Here is a 19,780-nt window from a genome sequence, read left to right as displayed (position 1 = left end):
GTTTGCAGGATGGGCCCCATACATTTCATGTGCACAGATATTTAGGTACAAATACATAGCTAACCTTTAAAGCTTTATGACAATAATCTGAAATGGCATTTTACAAGGAAAAGTAACCTTCTATGACCTTAAAAATGTCATTTACATAAACCAGAAACTGATCTCAATGTCTCTGCCTGCAGAAATGTGATTATCAGCAAATACAATATGTTTAAAGCTTTCAGGAGGTAAAACACTTGTTAATATCGTTGCCTGATGTATGGGAAATATCATTTACTTTGCTCTTTCCTCACTGCTAGAATAAACCATATGAGAAGGCATAAAAGAAAACATCAGACTTCCTTTCAGGGCTGCTAAACTTTAAACTTCTTGTCTACGTACATACAGCTTCTGACAGATATTTTTCCCACTTTGTAAAAGATCTAAGCAATATCACTTACATAATATGCTGAACCATACTGTTTAACTTTCCTACAAAATGTATCATGCATTCCTCAGTTACTGAAACTATCCAGACAGAAACTCCGTTTACTTAGGCGTTTACAATATAACATTTAACCAAAGGCAAAAGAATAAAGTAAACTACTAAAACATTTTCTACTTACTAAACTTAAGTATATTTCTAGCTCTAGAGAACTTGAATTTCTTATCAGAAAATGAGAGGGTAAAATTCAACTCCTAGACGCAGTAACTGATCTTTTTAATTACACAAGAAGAATTCTAGTACTATTAACAGAATGTTTCCTGTCACATGGAAACATGGTTATAACAGAGTCCTATGTGGATGATTACTAGGACTGCGATCCTCAAACATTTGCGTACAGGCTTTACTCATATGAATAGTCCCATTAAAGTCAATGATGCACATCCTCAGCTGGTGTAAAATGTCATAGCTCCATAGAAGTCAATGGAACTATGACAATTGATACCAGTTCTGATTTGCCACATGGAAGCTACCCATGTACTTAAAGATACGCATGTTCCTAGAGGTTTTCGGAATCACAACTGGTTCTTCCATAAACCTTTACAATGTTCAAAATCAGGCAAGAAAGATTCTACAGTATTTAACAAATACCTAGCAAGAGACAAGTCATAAACAATGCAATTTAATAAGAAAAAGAGCTAGCGAAAGCAAAATACAAATGTATTTATATTTTGTAAGAAATAATTTACATCACATTATGATTAGGATAGAAAGAAAGAAAGAAACTGGGGTAACAGAAGTCTGTTGTGGTAAATTCTGGGCACACACTTTGAGTGTTCCCTTCTCTTTTACCTCCCAGTCTGTGTATATCTGTAGACTATGGGTCTGGAATGTTAGGGGAAAAAACCCTCTTATTTCACATATTTCCCACAATATACAGATATTTCAATTCAAGATAACTATTGTTATATTTTATTAACTTATTAAATTGAATCAAAAATTAAAACTGTAATCAAAAGGAGAGAGGTCTTTCACATTCGTCACCTGTACAATAAAGAACACAACCTGTGAAAAAGATTCACTTCTTCTAGACACTCTATACTCAGAAGTATCCATAGGACATGAGTGATTTTTAATACCTGAAAAGAAGTGGGCCTTGAAGCCTTTCTTTGAGACTGTGTTGTCAGATCTGAACTCAATTCTCATATTGTTGTATTGTGATGTGATAACTTCAGGCACTTCTGTACCACAAAATTTACCATGCAGTTTGGAATCAGAAGAAAGACCACTACGAATCTCCACATAATCATATTTGCAAACCTAGGAAAGAGAAAGATTTTTGTATTAGCCAAAAATAGATAAAAATTCCATATAAGTGCCTCCACACTTAAAATGTAAGATCTTCTGTTGATTTATGTTACAAAGTTAATATTTTATTGACTTTTCAATATTTAATATTTTTGCATCTTTTCTGATACTCCTTTATAAATGTTTGTTGATTTTGTTTTAATATAATTTTAAACACTACAACATATTTAATTTCTTTTGTTAAGACAAAGTTCATGCATTAATATGTAGTACCTACATCATCTACATTTTCAAGTGTTTAATAGCTCAGCCATTTTAATTAAAAAGGAAAAACTCTGAAGACGTTAGACTAAGGCCTTCAAATGTTCACTTTGAAGAATAAAGCCATCTCTGAGTCATAAACATTTATGGGCTCTGTATGCTTGTGGGTTTGTTTTTTTTTAACACCCTATAACCTAAAATATATTACCTTTAATATGGAAATTCTGCAAGCCAAGTCTTTCCCATTGTAAATTTAAGACCCCATTATTTTCTTATGAAAGTATAAATCTGCATTGTTAATAGTGTCACTTCTTTCTCAACAGTGGCACTGATATAATTTAGAGGACTAATTTGTGTCCTTTTCATTAGGAGGTTTAAAAAAATCGCCCCTTATGCAAGGCCTACTACCCAGGATAATACTTTCAGTGCATAATCCCATGTCTATGTAAAACCTTCCACCCCAAAAACTTCTAAGCTTCTTAGGCTCAACTATCAATCATTTAATCAAAAATGTTCCAGTTGTATGCAATTAATAGCTTAAGAGAAAACAATGGCCAGGGGATTCATACAGGGCTTAGATTGTGCATGAAATGAAAGCACAAATTTTATAAATCACAATCTTTATTTTTTTAAACTACACAAAAAGATTATTTTGGCTTTTGTTACTATCTTCTTATGGACTATAAAAATGATTTCCAATGTTTTGCCATAATGGAGGGAAAGGTTTAAAGTGCTTATAACTACTGGAATCACTTTCACATGTTACCGCTGTGGAATGCAACTAATTCAGTCATAATAATTCCACTTAAATAATATTAAGAGTCTTGCTTAATGCAACAGGCACAAGGAAATACTGAGTTACAACTGGAAGTCTACTTTAACTCACCTGAGTTAAATTCTCATCTTGATACCTGAGATTGTCATATGCAACTCCCAATAACGTGAACACTTAAGATAAATCCCAATATCCACTGCTAAGCCTATCAGTATGACTTAAGGTGAATTTTAATGCTTTTATGGGTTTAAATTAGACATGTAATATTATTTGAATGTAGGTTTAGTGATATAATTTCCGTTACATGGCAGTATATAAAACATTAATAGAAGTACAAGTATATTAAAATGGTATTTATTAGCAAAGATGTATATAAATATATCCAGCTAATTTAAAATTATTTATTCAGCAAAAACAGTTTCATAGTTAATTAAGTCTTATAATAAATAATATTTAAATCATTTCTAACATGTGGACTGTTAGTACCCATTTTATGTCTGTATTTTTAGACACTATATAAAAAGTATTAGTAGCCTGATATACTATAACAGTTTATTCTGGATAACAAAGTACTGACATTCACAACTTCTGTTAGTACTATCCATCTAACATCTATTTTTAGCAACACAAGAGAGGAGAATGGTCTTATGATCAAAACACAGGGCTGAGAGATAGGAGATCTACAGTTTTTTCCCCACAATCTGCCAGTCACAAATTCTGTGTGACCTTGGACAACTGACTCAGTTTCCTCATCTGAAAAATGGAGACACAAACTTAGAGCTGGCTAGAAAACAAAGGTGTTTTTTGGGAAACAAAAGTTTGCTTCATTTATTTTTCTTCTAATAATGACATTTCTTTATTTCATACGGATTTGTGAGGTTTTAATTATTAACGTGGGGGGGGACATGATAAAAGTCTTCAAGTAAGTAAAAGGCTGTTATAAAATGGAGGAAAATATTTTTTTCTCCTTATTCACTGAGGACCAGATGAGAAATAATGGGCTCAAATTTCAGCAAGGGAGGTTTAGAATTGGCATTACGAAAAATTTCCCATCAGGGTAGTTAAGCACTTGAACAAATTACATAGAGAGGGTTTTAAGAATGGGTTAGACAAATGCCATGTTCTATGGGTATTATCAAGACCATTTAAGGATGATCTAGACAATAACTAGTCCTACCTCAGTGCAGACTAGATGACCTACTGAGGTCCCTTCCAGTCTTACATTTCTATGATTCAATGTCTGTAAAAGCCTGAGATGCTGTATAATTACTTATCTGAAGCCAAGGAGCTTAAATAATAATAATAAAATCTTAATAATAAAAAAAATCAGAGAGTTCATTCCACAATCCAAGTGGCAAGTTTATTTTGATATTGTCTACATGCTTTTTTCACTTATTTCATTTCATTATTCCTTATTATACTTCCTGTTCCACTCTAAAAATTACTTCCTTTCTTAGGTTTCAGAGTAGCAGCCGTGTTAATCTGCATCACAAAAAGAACAGGAGTACTTGTGGCACCTTAGAGACTAACAAATTTATTTGAGCATAAACTTCCAGTGAAGTGGGCTGTAGAACCATGAAAGCTTATGCTCAAATAAATTTGTTAGTCTCTAACAAAGGTGCCACAAGTACTCCTGTTCTTTTTTCCTTTCTTAGAATTCTCACGTTGAAATGGTTATAGATGGCTATAATGCTCCATTACTCCTCATTTAACCAAGTTATATATACTCAGTACTTTTATTCTCTACACATAATTCAGTTCCTCCAGATTTTGTCTTGTCTTGTCTTGAATTCTCTCCAAATAGTGGATCATCCATTTGTTTTGTTTTAGTTTGTTTACAAAAAAGCCAGCTGAAGCTCAGCAAAGGCATTTCTTTTAATACATATACATTATGATGCTCATATCTTCAAAAGAGAGTAAGCCATGCTATGTATGATTTGAAAGACTCCAGAAACAGTCCCAAACTCAAAGTCAATGAAAACAAGAATTTCCATGGAAATTGTCAGTATTTGAAGCAATGGTGTTGTATGAGACAATTTCTATTTTTGAACAATCCTGCAACCGTTGACTAGTTTGTATAATTCTCAGTTCATGGTTACTTACTTCATTCCCTTCTAATTCAAAAAACTCAAACTTCATTGAAATTCTGTATTGAGTGGGAGCAACCACCTGCCACACACAGTTTTTGTTTGGAGGATATTCTTTGGGCCATCCTGGAGTGGTTATAGTCCCATTTAGCTTTGTCAGAAGTCCCCCACAAGCAGCTGTAATGTAAAATGAAAAGGAAGCGCCTTACTTATTTGCAGACTCCCCTGAAACCACATTTTGTTATTAACAGAAACATATTAAGTAAGAGATTCAGCCCTCTCACACGTTATTTGTATTACAGTAGTACCCAGAGAGACCAATTACTATCAGGGCTCCATAGTACTATGATACAAACACAAGGAAAGAATAGTCCCTGACTCCAACAGCTTACAATCTTATTTAAGACATTTGAGTGAATTGAAACACTACACACTTTATATCACATTCACCCTTTTCTCTCTCACCCAGTTCCAAATACCCCCACAATCCTCCCAGATCCTGTCTCTTCATCTGTATTTCCCAGGCTCCATGGGATACATCACTCTCTGGTTCCCTCACCCCTTCTCCTGTACACACTTTATCCCTGATGCAGAATCTGTAAGGGTGAAAGATTTCAGCTGTCCTTTCAGCATAGGTTGTATAAATGTGCTTTCTCCTTGCCAAAGGGAATCTTCCCCCAGTGATGGTTTATTAATGATCTGGATGATGGGATGGATTGCACCCTCAGTAAGTTCGCGGATGACACTAATGTGGAGGGAGAGGTAGATACACTGGAGGGTAGGGATAGGGTACAGAGTGACCTAGACAAACTGGAGGATTGGGCCCAAAGAAATCTGATGAGGTTCAACAAGGACAAGTGCAGAATACTGCACTTAGGACATAAGAATACCATGCATTGCTACAGGCTGGGGACCAACTGGCTAAGCCTTTTCTGCAGAAAAGGACCTGGGAAATACAGTGGACAAGAAGCTAGATATGAGTCAACAGTGTGCCCTTGTTGCCAAGAAGGCTAACGGCATATTGGGCTGCATTAGTAGTATTGCGAGCAGATCAAGGGAAGTGATTATTTTCCTCTATTCGGCAATGGAGTGGCCACATCTGGATATTGCATCAAGTTTTGGGCCCCTCACTATAGAAAGAATGTGGACAAATTGGAGAGAGTCCAGCAAAGGGCAACAGCAATGATTATGAGGCTGGGGCAGATGATTTATGAGGAGAGGCTGAGGAAACTGGACCAGGACCACCCAGAGGTGGGGGCAAGTGGGACAATTTTCCCCAGGCCCCGGGCCCCACAGGGGCCCCCACGAGAGATTTTTGGGCCCCAGAAAACTCTTGTGGGGCCCGGGCCCCCGGAACTTCTTCCGCTCCGGGTCTTCGGCGGCAATTCGGTGGCGGAGGGTCCTTCCGCTCCAGGACCTGCCACCGAAGTGCCCCAAAGGCCTGCAGCAGGGGGTCCTTCTGCCCCAGGACCCACCGCCAAAGTGCTGGATCTTCAGCAGAAATTCGGCAGTGGGGACCCCAAGTCCCCTGAATCCTCTGGGCAGCCCTGATTTAGTCTGCAGAAAAGAAGAGTGAGGAGTGAATTGATAGCAGCTTTCAACTACCTGAAGTGGAGTTTCAAAGAGGATGGAACTAGACTGTTCTCAGTGGTGGCAGATGACAGAACAAGGAGCAATGGTCTCAAGTGGCAGTGCGGGGAAGTCTAAGTTGGATATTAGGAAAAACTATTTCACTAGGAGGGTGGTGAAGCACTGGAATGGGTTACCTAGGGAGGTGGTGGAATCCTCTTCCTTAGAGGTTTTTAAGGTCAGGCTTGACAAAGCCCTGGCTGGGATGATTTAGTAGGGGTTGGTCCTGCTATCAGCAAGGGGATTTACTAGATGACCTCCTGAGGTCTCTTCCAACCCTAATTTTCTATGATTCTGCGGTGCCCAGGAATTACTCATGTACAAAGGTTACTTTTGTTTAAAATACAGCTGTTCAAATAATATGATGAAAAAATCAGAATATATTTGGGAATAAATTATCCAAATTTATTCTATGCTCTCTTATTTATGGGGTTCATACTATTTTATTCACAAATATTTACACAGTCATCAGGTGTTTCTAAAATATAGTGAATACAGAAAGTTTCATTGCTTCACCTTTTTTCAGAAGAATTCTGCTAACTGTATTAGTCATTCATTATTCTCCTGTTCAAAAAATTCGGTCATCCAATCAGGCTGCAGAAGTGTACCATATGACCAAACATACAGCACAAATAGGAAGGAGTGACTAACTTTTCAGCCTGAGGGTCAAACTCCTATTTCAAAAAAGTCAAGTAAAGGGCACAAGCAATATTTTGGAGGCAGATTCTTTACCCTGTTTCACTCCATTTGTGAAACTCAAGCATTGCTACGGGACCTGAAACCACCTATACCTACTCCCCCACCCAGCATGGGGGTATAGAACCAGCATTTCAGCTCCTAGTGGTGCAGAAGGTGCGTTGAAAGCTGGCTGTTGGCTGGAACATACTGCACTCTGGTTATTTTCATCTGGTTTAGAGAGCCTTGGGGAGCATGGTCAGTTGGCACAAGTTAGACAAATCCCTAAACTGCTCTAACCTGGGGTGGGACAAGAATGAGGGGAGCTGCCAGTCACACCCCAAGGAATCCCTCCCTTGGGGTCCCATGTGGAGGCAAATCTCCACTGGTAACGAAAATCTGTCACACAAGTTGCTGTTCATCCTCAAGTTCTCCTTTCTTTTCCCTCTCCTGGATTACCCTGAGTGACTGTGTCAGGAAGGAGGCAATGGAGTAGCCAGAGTTAGTCTCCTACCTTCTCTGAAATATAGCCAGAGGGGAAGCTGTTCAGCAGGTACACCAGGGAAGGGACAGCAGCTCTTAAGAATGCTTCCAGCTCTCATCAGAGCTGCTCCTGGTTCTGTATGGGAGCAATGGAAGGTAGTTTCTCCTGAACTGTCTGTTTTAGGGAGTTTTCTGCAAGACCCTCTTCACTTCCCTAGTCTTTACGGATTGAGATAGGCACCCAGACAAAAAACCCCACTTTTTTACAATTGGATTAGGATACAGCTGTTCTGGCTTCCAGTATGAATCAGCAGACAAGCCCTGCATCTCCATGCAGGATCCTGAAACCAGACATCCCATGTCATAATGAGTATTTGGAATATAGGGTATTTTTCATGTGTATGTTGAGGAATTTGAAACAAAAAACCATGATGGCGTCTTATGAGCCATAGTACTCATCATGTCAATGAGCTATGCATACTGAGAATGTCTCATACTTTTCTAATACTATCTTTAAAATAAAGCTCAAGGAAGCTAAATACAAAATAAATAATGAATGTTACTGTCATAAATCTAGTTTAATTCCACAATATCATAGAATTCAGAGATAATACCTATTAACTCCATCTAAAGAGAACCACATCACTGGGCAATGTTCTCAGACCACTTACAATACTTAGGCAAAATAGATTAAATAAGGATGGTCTAAAATGTCTCATGTCTAAATTTACTAGTATTTGTGAATTAGCATATGATTATCACTATTTTAATGACCATAGTACTAAGCTTCATTTAGTGTGCATATATTCGGTGTTATGGGCAAAGAGATATCTTAACCCAATCCTAGTTTTGCAATATCTTCCATTTAAGGGCCTTTTTGATTTCTTCAGATTATTATTAAATCTAGTTTCCTTGCTTTTAACAAAAAGCGTTGATAGATTATATTTCAAACATGACTTTTTAAAATGAAATGATAAATAAAAGGACACTTTAAAATAACAGTAGAAACCCATTGCAAATCATTAAATTTTGGCAAACGAGGGACCAAGTGAACAAATGTAGTTATAGAAGCAAGGATAACATATCACAAACCAGTATTTCATTCATTTGACAAGTGAAGCTTAGTTTTAATTACAATATGTTGTAGCAATGTATATTTATGTATGTAGTAAATTTATGTCAGATAATTTTATAAGAATAATGACGTCTTTGAAATATGAGATTTCAGTGTGTTGCTATGCTGTTAAATCCTTCCTAATACACATAGAGAAAATGCTCTTTTCTGAAGGCAAATTATGTAGTGTATGGATCAGTGAAGTGTCAATTAACAAGGTTCTACTGTACATAATTTTCTATTTGACTAACAATAGGACTCGAACAGGATAAATTAGTAATTAATACTAAATGAATAAGACTATTATAGACAGACAGTGGAGGATATTTTTCAAGCTGTATGACAGTACCTATATTCACTAATGCATATGCTTTAGTATGCAAAAATGGCTTTATAAAATGGCACACCTTATACGTTTTAGAAGTTCTTTAAATTAGCAGCTTACTGTACCTTCACAACTCTTTTTGTCAGGTCCAAGTTCATAGCCAGGATCACAAGCACATTGATAACTGCCCAAGGTATTCACACACCGCTGTTCACAGCCCCCCTTATCAGGTTTGGCACATTCATCTTCCTCTATGAAGACATAAAAGAATAGAAAAGGCATTAATTAAAAGTTTTTACCTTCCTCATCTCTAATTGTTGAACAGATTGATATTATCTGCAGCAAGTGGTGTGCATGCCATTGAACTTGTCTATATAGCACATCAACTCTACTGACTGGAGCATTTTTAAAATCTTAAAGACCTGAAACTGGGTAAATAAAATGTATGTTCTTCTTTTCCACTACAATAGCAACTGACAGATACAGACCTAATTTATAAGCACTTTGTGGCCAGCATATAATTTAGGCAGCAGCAGTCTAAAGGTTGAGTAAAGTACTGAGAGAATGATTGGAAATCTTCAGCAGGGTCACCTGAAGGGCACTTTTATCTCCAACAGAATGAATTTGTACGTTATCCTGAATTCATACTCAAAACCAGATTAACAGAATCCTCAAATCCCAGTTTTCATTCTACTGATATTAAAGGAAACAAGATGCATCCGAAAAAATGGAATACAGAATTATCTCTGCTAGCCATGAAACATGCTCATAATATTCATGCTCAAATATGCCTGAGATGTAGTATATATCATTTCCTTGCACAGTGGCAAATATGAAGAATATTCTCATTTGAAATAAACACTGACAATTATTTTCTCCTCTCCCACACCTGTACGGAGTGAAAACTCATGGTAAGGGCTAGATCATCGCTAGCCCTTTGTGGCTGGGCAGGAGAATAAGGGAGAGTAGGTTACCTGTACCATGGGTTCCACAGGGAATCCAGGTCCACACAGTTTCTTCATCCATACCCTGTGCGCACAGGCATCAGCATCATCATTACTATTATTAATAATAATAAATACAGGGAGGACTGGATGGAGCCTTAGCTTCGTGCTCCCACCACATTAATGTAGTGACTGTGAAAGCACTGGCATGACAAGAGATAATACTACACCAGGCACTAGCCCTGCTGAAGTTTATTTCCTCCCTGGAGCAATGAGGAGACTGAAAGGCAAATTGTGACTCTCAAAGTTTCTGAGGGGGGATGGGTAGATCAGTGGTTTGAGCATTGGCCTGCTAAACCCAGGGTTGTGAGTTCAATCCTTGAGGGGGCCATTTAGGGATCTGAGGCAAAAATCTGTCTGGGGATTGGTCCTGCTTTGAACAGGGGGCTGGACTAGCTGACCTCCTGAGGTCCCTACCAACCCTGAGAGTCTATGAAAGTCAAAATATGCTTCCTGAGCTCTGCCCAAGGGCTCACCTGTATGCCCATGCCCTTGCCCCTGCTAGTGGTGGATAATCAAGTGAAAACAGAGCCTTAAGCAACTAGAAAGAATGATACATTTTCTATTTAAGAGAAAGCACAAACATTCATAATAATGAACCTCTCAGACAATACCATTCCTATTAGAATTTTATTCTTTCAATTATTTTTTATAGACGTGCCAACATAATATTCCTCTAAACATGTTTAACAGAAGTGATTACATCTTTATCAAAATTCATCCAATCATTTGAAGAAATTAGAAAGACAGACTGGGTTTGATTTTTCACCCCCTTGCGCCTTGGGCAGTCATTTACATGTGTGCAAAGTGAATGTAAAAACACTGCCATTTTGATCGGTTAACATTTTACACCCAGTTTGCCTAGGTACTGATGACTGAATAAAAAAGAGGTAGTAAAAGGTAGTGGAAAATCAGGCCCCTCAACTCCAATCAGAACAGAAACTAAAATAATATTAATTTTGTATTCTACCAATATTATATCCTTAATGTTCTTTGTAACAGAGCAGACAAACATTGTAATTCTTCTATATTCCAATACTATATGAGAGTCAATCCCCATATAATACATACCTTTAAAAAAGTTAGCAGCAAACCCTGCTTTGTTAACTGTTCCATCAGAAACAAACTTCATCCACAGGGTATTAGAGGTAGATCTAATATCTTCTGGCTTATCGTAGCCACAGAAATGGCCAATCAAACGACTATTTTCACTGGTTCCATCTCGGACTTCTAAGTAGTCATAGGCACAGTTGTCATGTCTTTCGATCTGTAAATATACAACAGTGCTCTGTTTAACTATGGACTAACACATAACTAAATAAAGGTCCTTTATGTTAAGTGGAATAGAACATGTTCTTTCCTTTGGAAGGCCATATCTATAGTCATAGAGTATAACAACTGATGGGAGAAAAAAGAAATATTCTTTATAGGTCTCTGAGTTGCTACACTCACTTTCATGAACAGAAGCAAAATCCATTGAGATGTTGATAAGATACAATAGCTTAATTGCAAAAAATCTAAATAGCTACAAAACAAGGCCCCGTGTACTCCACAATAAGCTTCATCTAAATTCTATTGAAGACCTGGTTTCTGCATAATCTAGTGCAGAAGACTAGCAATTCAATGGCAGTTTTTGAAAAATAAGGAAATTTAAATTTTATTGAATTGAATATAAAAATGAACTATAATCAGGAAAGTATTATTTTTGTGTTATTTAATTTGATGTTAAATTGAATTTATTTATTTGCTGTCCCTTCATTTTCAATGTAGTGCAAAATTCTGCATTACTGCATTCACCCTGCATAACTACATTCTAGAATTTGATGTTGGAAGCTAGACGTACTGGCAGTGAATAGAGTTTTAGGCACCTAGAGAGCATGAGAGGCAGACTGGAATTACCCACATTGCTGCTAAAATGGTGACTAGTGAAATAATTAATAGTAATGACACTTAAAATGTCATCATTACATCTCTGAAGCTGTTAAGTTTCCTGTTTCTCTTGAGAGACTTCTGATTTCAGGTGACCTCTCTTTACTCTTCCAGGAAGCCAGGGCTGGGTCCCGGGTTTTTGCTGCCCCAAGCAGCAAAAAAAAATAAAAAAAAATAAAAAAAAAATCCTCGATCGCAATTGGCGCCTCCTCCACCGTGCCACTTTCTTCTTTGGTGGCAATTCGGCAGCAGGTCCTTCCATCTGAGAGGGACCAAGGGACTTGCCACCAAATTGCCGCCAAAGAGCCCAACGTGCCGCCCCAAGCACCTGCTTGCTGAGCTGGTGCCTGGAGCCGGCCCTGCAGGCAACTGACTGAACTTTTGCCTTATAATTTCTAGTAGGACTAGAAATATGTGGGTAGAACATCTCATCCACACATCCTGCCAGAAGACCTCAGACCACAGACACAATTTTGTTTATGTCTTAGGTTACAGTGCCTCACACTCTCTACCTAGTATTGTGTAGAGCACCTGTCAGAGTGGGAGTTGCAGCAGAGACTAAAGCAGCAGCAGGACCTGGAGATGAGCCTTACGATCTTATATCTTAGGAACTGCAGATAGACTCCCAGAGAGAGAGAGAGACACAGACAGACAGACAGAGAAACATACACACACAATCTCCCACTAATGCAGCCAGAACTCTTACGGCTGCTTTACTTTAGGATTACCTTATGGGTTCAGAATTATGGAATACAGGTACATGGAAGCCTGCCTAAATTAACTAAATCCAGGAGAATAAAATTATATCTTCTGAGAAAGCTTGTTATACAAACAAACAGCAAGATTTCTGTTTTAAAAGGAGATTTCTTAGTTAAAGAGAAGGCTCGAATCAAATCTATTAACAGAACCACCCTTTTAAAAAAATACAAACAAACTAAATCTCATCCCCAAATTGATTTTTTATAATATGGAATTAAACCTATTAATATATTCTATGACTGTTTTGCTGTTCATTCATTTGGCTGGTGAAACACTATGTCTACTGCGTATTATGAACAGAATTAAGACGCTTTTGCTTAGCATAAAAGAATCAGAAATCCTAATATACTCAGTTTTGCTTATTTCATTTTTTTAAAAAAAGAACAAATTTTGTCTCCCTTCTACAAAACTTGTCTATTTTCTAATCTAAGTCTCCAATACTGCATACACTTAAACATACATGTAACTTTCCCGGTGCAAGCAGTCCCATAGAAATGAGTGGGACTACTCACAGAAGTAATGCTATAGGGGCTTATGTGTTTCCAAGTTCAGGGCCTTAATTAATTACAGAGATCCATCTAGGCATTTTGATCATGGGTAGCATCAGAACCAGAGTTAGGATGGTGAGTAAGAAATATCATAACCTGGGGCACAATAAACACTGTACTGACTTCAATAAGAGTTTCACATGCACAGCTAATGTTGTGGTCATGCATGTGTCTATCTGAGCATCAGTTTTTCAGAGGTTTAGAGGGTAAATTTTAAATGTACTTCGCATTCCAATTTTTTTTAAGTTATTAAATTGAGAACTTTTTAATGTTAACAATTATAATATGCAATTCTGTTAGCATTATTGTATTAACAGTAATAGAGTAAAAAGCTATTACATTCAGACGTAGTGGCTATCGGCCTGCTCCAAAGCCCATTAAAATCAATAAAGGGTCTAACTGTATTATTTTTTGTCCACAGTTCATTTTTACAGAAGCATAAGTCATTCAGCAATTCATTTTTCTTTCTATTATAGAGGAACATTGTTCCACTCTATAGGGGAGTTTGGAAAATACTTTTATGGGCCAAATTCAGCTCTAAATTACATGTGCCCAGCTCCCACTGAAGTAAAATACTAGAGTTTCCTTTCTGAGCATAACCTTTCATTTTTGGCAGAGGAAGAAAGATAAAAATCTATTTTGGGCAGTGGTAAGTTGCTGAACATCTTAGACTATAAAAATCAACCAACTTATAAAGAGCTATTGATTTACACTAAACATTCAAGTAAGGTGATCATTTGACTAGATTAATTTATTTTTAGTTCAATATCACTGCAAGTGATTCCAATACTAATAATCTTTAGAGATTAAGTAGTTACAAACTGAAATATAAACAAGATAAATATAGTGTTTTTGGACAAGTAATAAGTAACTTTAAAACCCTTTGGCAACAAATAAAAAGAATTGATTTGAACTGTGTTTTCCTTATCTGAGTCTCATATTTTAGGACATTATGGTGTTGCGTTATCTGGTAGCGCTGCTGTGCAAAGACCTGCTATGCTAAACTACAAAAGTCTGCTGTGCTTCCCCGTATAGAGTTTGATCCAACACCTATTTAAAGTAATGGAATGACTCCCACTGAGTACAGATTGGGCCCATAAACCTTGTTTATTGGAGTGCTAAAATGTCATTCTTTCAAATTACATGTGAGTGAAGAATATGCAAATTGTTAGTCAATAAATAAAACATTTTAATTTTTACAGCAAAAAAATGTAGTTGTGTTGGTAGCATCAGCAGCTGAAGGCTCCTGAAGAAAGTCAGGGCACCATGACAGAATGAGGAAGAAGGAAAGCCAGAGAAACCCCCTTGATGGAGGCAGCAGCAGTGGCTGGAATGGAGTCTCCAGGTGAGTCTGCTTCAAGTGGCCATGGGGACCCAGAGAAAGTGGTTGGATATGGTCCAAAAGAGATTACGACAGGTGGGAACTTGGCAGGACACTGCCCCATCCTTCTAAACCAACCTGTTCTATATTATCTCTTCCTCTCATGCCCGAACAGTGTCTCACAAGGTGAGTTAGAAGAGGGCTCTCATCAGATCTAATGGTTTGGTGAGACAAGCAGGCCTCATCTTTATGACCCACAGCTCAAGTCCAGTTAAGCTTTCTCACATTTAGTGTTTATACAGTGTGTGGCAAGTGGAGAAGTAAAAAGTAGAGATGCACAGAACTCCAACTTTCCTTCCCCATCTGAAGGTAACATCACTGGCAGAACAGTCTGGATTCTTATTTTCAAAATTTTTACTGTCTCAGACAGTTTCTCAGAATTTAATTTTCAGCCCTAGAATAGTCAATAGCCTAGTGGTAGGGCTCTCACTTTGGATGTGGAAAATTCAGGTTCAAATCTGCATGATTTGGACTAGCAACTTGGGACTCCCACATTGCAAGTGAGTGCCCTACCACTGGGCAATAAAGTCACTCTCTCTTCTGACCCAATGAATAATTATTTATACAACATGGAACATCTCCAGCTGGAGAGATTCAGAGAGATTGAGAGAGACTGATTAAGTGGAGTTAATGATGCTAATATTTATGCTGCTCTGCCTAAACATCACATAGTACAATTCCTCTATCAGTGAGTTAAAGAAGAGCAGGTAATCTTACACTCTGCAGAAGCTGCAATGCCCACAGCAGGCAAAACAAGATGACTCACTGATAAAGTCTGAAGTTTTTGGCTTTTCTGGGAGTTTAATTATAGACTGGAGGTTATTTATAAAGTTATTTCATTGCACTGTGTGCAATCAGAATTTATGAAACATAAAAACACCTTTCAAAGGACAAACAATTTTCTCACAAACATACTGTAATAACTTCTGTCTGCACTTTACTATTTTTGGACACAGGGACTTCTGATTTTTAAATCACTTTTCTGTTTTGCTGGGCAATGCATCAAGTATATAGAAATAAAGTGACATATTTGAACTCATATTTGAGATCATTTTGCTACAGTACTGTTATCTATTTAAGGATACTGATACCTTTTGTCATTAGCAACTGAACATTCCATATTTTTATTTGACAGATACATACTTTGCCTACAATAAGCCCTTAATACTCATGAATTAATACATTTGGGGGGAGTGGATTACAGTTCAGCCACAAGTATATCCAATATTGATTGCATTTCTTTTTTTCATTTTATCTATTTCTTTGAAATCTTTTCAAAACACTTGCTGTCTCTTGAGTTTTCAGCACAAGAGAAGGTGAAGCAAAATTTCTTGAAAGAAGGAGTGAAACCAAGTTATGAGTGGCTTAGTAAGCTATGCTGCCAATAGAAACTTAAAGTTGGACATTGCTTGTTTCGTTTATATGCAGCACAGGGATAAACTGGTTTTTTTTGTTTGTTTGTTTTGTTTTTTTGCTATTTCAGAGAAGACAAACTGATTCCTCGCAGGTAGTAATAAAAATCAGAACCACTGCTCTATATTTTTGTTAGTATAGCTATTGCAGGAAAGGCATTCCTCGTCCATTAAACAAAGTAATCTTGTTTAACATCAGATTTCATAGAGCTGTCCTAATCAATCCTGATCCATTAAAACAGACTCTCTGTATTTTGATATAGAAAGGTATTATTAAGAACTACAGAATTACTAAAAATACTGTCCATTTAAAACAATTTTCAACTCTAAGCCAGGACAGTGAAAACCTAACTAGCATTCAAAATGATCCTTGGGCAGGGGAAGAGCCTCCTGCCTTATGTGGTATGAGGCATTAATTTAACTGACAAAAAGATAGGAGACTGCAGGTAACACCTATGAAAGTTTTTTCTAATATTTATAATATATGGTCATTACTAATCGTAAATTTTGCCACAGAGGCCTGATCTTTTGATAATTCCATGCCAGAACTCCCATTGATTTTCAAGGGTGGTACATCACTTAAGGGGTGCAAGACCAGGAACAACAGAAATGAAAGAGGCAGACGCCTTTTCCCGGATGCACAAAGGGACTTGGGCATTGCGATGCTAAGAGTCACTTTTAGGCAGATAGGAAATCAAAAGAATACTACTGAGATCCACGAAACCTGAGTTAGTCACCTAAGCTCCCTATAAAATGTATGAAGAGAGACAGGGACTGAAGAATGCAGTCCACAAAAGCAGGCACAATAGGCTGGGAGCCACCTAAAATTGCCTGTGGGAAATGTGAATTGCAGTGGAACCAAAACTGTAATTAAATCACCTAAACGCAAGCCTTAGGCACCTAAGTATCTTTGTTAATCTGAGCCATGGTTCCTAAATTCATACACTACTGAAATATTTGAACAAAAAAAGTAGACAGAACAAGTATTACTAAACTTAGCTGTGAACTTCAAACCAGCACTTATATTATGTATAATGAGTTGTATGAAATATCAATTGCCCGTGTTAGGGACAAGTTTGCTGGCCTGTACCAGTCAATAAAAATGTTTATGGAGATCCACTATAGATATGTTAAACTTGAAAAAATATGGGCTTTTAAACCATTTTAAGAGTTTGGCTTTTTAAAAAATACTGTACTTGTTTCTGCATAATAAAAACAGAAAATAGTGCTTTCTTTCCAGAAAGGCATTCATTTTTTTAACAATTAGACTGAGAAAAGAAATAACAGCTCTATTATTTAATAGAATCCTAAAGCAGTCTTGCGAAACAGGATTATACATTTGTCAAAAGAAACTATTGTCAGTATTTAAAACATTCCAATTCAAATAGCACAGATAATGTAAAACCCCTTTAATCTTCTTGAAAATTTCTGCAACAGGAAAGGTCCCAAGGAAAGTAAACTTCAGCAGTAGACTTTTTTTTTTTTTTTAGGAGGGGGAGGGAAGAGGAGAGAATTCTTTGTTTCTTCATTGGTTTAATGAGGATTCTCTTAAATGGCACTGTCAGTTATCCACTAGATGGTTTGCTGAATCAGTTAAATGGCTTTACCTCAAATGCCTGAAAGGTTAATCCGACATTGTAGTTCTCTGACACTGTTATTTTCCACACACATTCCTTCATTGGTCTGTAGTCATCAGGATAATTAGGAGACTGGATCTGGCCTTCGTTTTTGTGGATCTCACCTCCACAGATTGCTGATGAAAGCATAAAACTCAATCTAAATATATTTTCAGGACTGATATTTTCCCCTCTTCTTGAGTCAACGTATTTTGTGTGGTGATGAAATTATACAACAAAAAATGTACACACTTTAAAAAGGTCAAATTACAGAAATCAAGCTTGGTGGTATAACCTACTGCACATTTCACAGAGTACTTAATGTTTTTAATAATGCAGTACCTTTAACACTGGAGAAGACTCCGGAATCACTGATATTTATGATCTGTGACTGCTTAAAAAGGCATTAAAATTGTCATAAAATAATATCACTTTTTTATATGCTTTTAGGGTTATGTAACATACATTTCTCATCAATAGCCATGTCCACATGTAGCTTATTAGCCTCAGTAAAACAGAATATTGAGACAAACTACATCCTCTACATCTATAAATCTTTACCTACAAACTACGGTTTGCGCCTAGAAACACAAACATTTTGAGTTCAGTGAAACAACTCACATGACTAAGGTTACTCAAATGCATAACGTTTTCAGGATTGGGGCCTACCCTCATATACTAAATATCTGTGGGCTCCATTTATATCGCACTCTTTTCTACTAAACAGTGTTAAACTGAGCTTCATTGTATTTCAAGATGATGTCTATTAATGTTCTCATTTACTTAAACTACAGAACATGCAAGAACAGAACCAGATTTTGTGAAGGAAGGTGAGGAAGCATAGAACTAAAAGTATAGAACAAAACACTAAATACATTTTCTTTTCAACTCTACCTCTTAAACAAGACATCCCAAAAGAAATATGCAAAATTCCCCTCTCCCAGAACTTCCCACGAGAAAGAGAGAGCCACATTAAATTTCCAAGGTGTCATTAACAAAATGGATTCAACACACCTGAACTAAAAGAAAATGGAAATTTCCCTAAGTTTGGTAAGCTCTGTGCAGAAATGTAGGTATGTGCTAAAGAACAGATCTCAAAATCTAAGAGAGTTTCCAATTACCATTTAATTAAGAATTTAAAAATGTGCATGATATACTTCTGATCACCATTACTGATGTTATTCGAAAGGATGATGTCTGTAATGAGATCATATTGGCAATTTCAAACTTATACATCTATGAAGTTGATGGCCCATACCAAAACAACCAAACTGTTTTCTTAAAAAGTATGAAACTAATTTCAGATGAAGTTAATTTAACTTCATAATTTATCAATGCCCACATTTGTCAAGATATAAATGTGTTTCTTGTTAATCGTTATCCATATGATTAAGTCATCTTTAATATTCATTGTAACTTGCCTTCATAAACTGCTGCAAAACCTTTTCCTAACCAATTGCTGCTGCTACGGAACTCTATCCACATTCTGCTGTCAATAGAGGTGAGTACTTCTGGTAGTTTGTCACCACAGAACCTGCCTAAAAACAAGCAATGAATAAGTATCTTTATGTAATCTTTATGTAATCTTTCAGGACCAAATCCTACAGGCACTTACATGTGGGTTTATCTTTATAAACAGGCTTAGAAGGATTTGATTTTTATCAATAAATGCACAAATCAACAAAATATTTCCTTTGATAATAATAGATACGTACAGAAAGGTAAAGTAAGAAAAAATGTTCCTAGAGAACGTATTAGAGTTTGATTTAACAATATTTACTTTGTACATTTTGACATATGATGTTGACAGGGTTTAATGGTTATAAATTTTTACTTTTTAATTCTCAACAGCTACTATCATTAAATAATTCTTGTCTGACCCCCCGTTGTCTGACACACACACCCCATAATTTCCAACCATGAACATTTAAATTCAATAAAAATGCTTTAAAATACATTGCAGAGAGAGAGAGAGATTTTATTATAATTTTGTTGGTGCTATTTTTCACAATTCCCAGGCTCTTTTAGTACTATGAGACCACATGTAAAA

At 36.7% G+C, this 19,780-nt stretch overlaps 1 protein-coding gene across 2 annotated transcripts in view; it reads right to left on the bottom strand.

Annotated features, from left to right (window-relative positions):
- TLL1 (tolloid like 1) overlaps positions 1 to 19,780 on the bottom strand; it is a 197,083-nt gene that overhangs the window by 30,805 nt on the left and 146,498 nt on the right. For both annotated transcript variants that reach the window (XM_050946175.1, XM_050946176.1), the window contains 6 exons: positions 19,152 to 19,268; positions 17,722 to 17,867; positions 11,157 to 11,352; positions 9,207 to 9,332; positions 4,872 to 5,032; positions 1,564 to 1,744 (listed from right to left, as the gene is read on the bottom strand). In XM_050946175.1, the coding sequence (XP_050802132.1) occupies positions 1,564 to 1,744; positions 4,872 to 5,032; positions 9,207 to 9,332; positions 11,157 to 11,352; positions 17,722 to 17,867; positions 19,152 to 19,268 (927 nt within the window). The remainder of the gene's footprint in view (positions 1 to 1,563; positions 1,745 to 4,871; positions 5,033 to 9,206; positions 9,333 to 11,156; positions 11,353 to 17,721; positions 17,868 to 19,151; positions 19,269 to 19,780) is intronic.

Source organism: Gopherus flavomarginatus, chromosome 3 (assembly GCF_025201925.1).
Source record: "Gopherus flavomarginatus isolate rGopFla2 chromosome 3, rGopFla2.mat.asm, whole genome shotgun sequence".
In the NCBI taxonomy this organism is placed as follows: Eukaryota; Metazoa; Chordata; order Testudines; family Testudinidae; genus Gopherus; species Gopherus flavomarginatus.
This window is presented reverse-complemented; position numbering and strand designations above follow the sequence as displayed.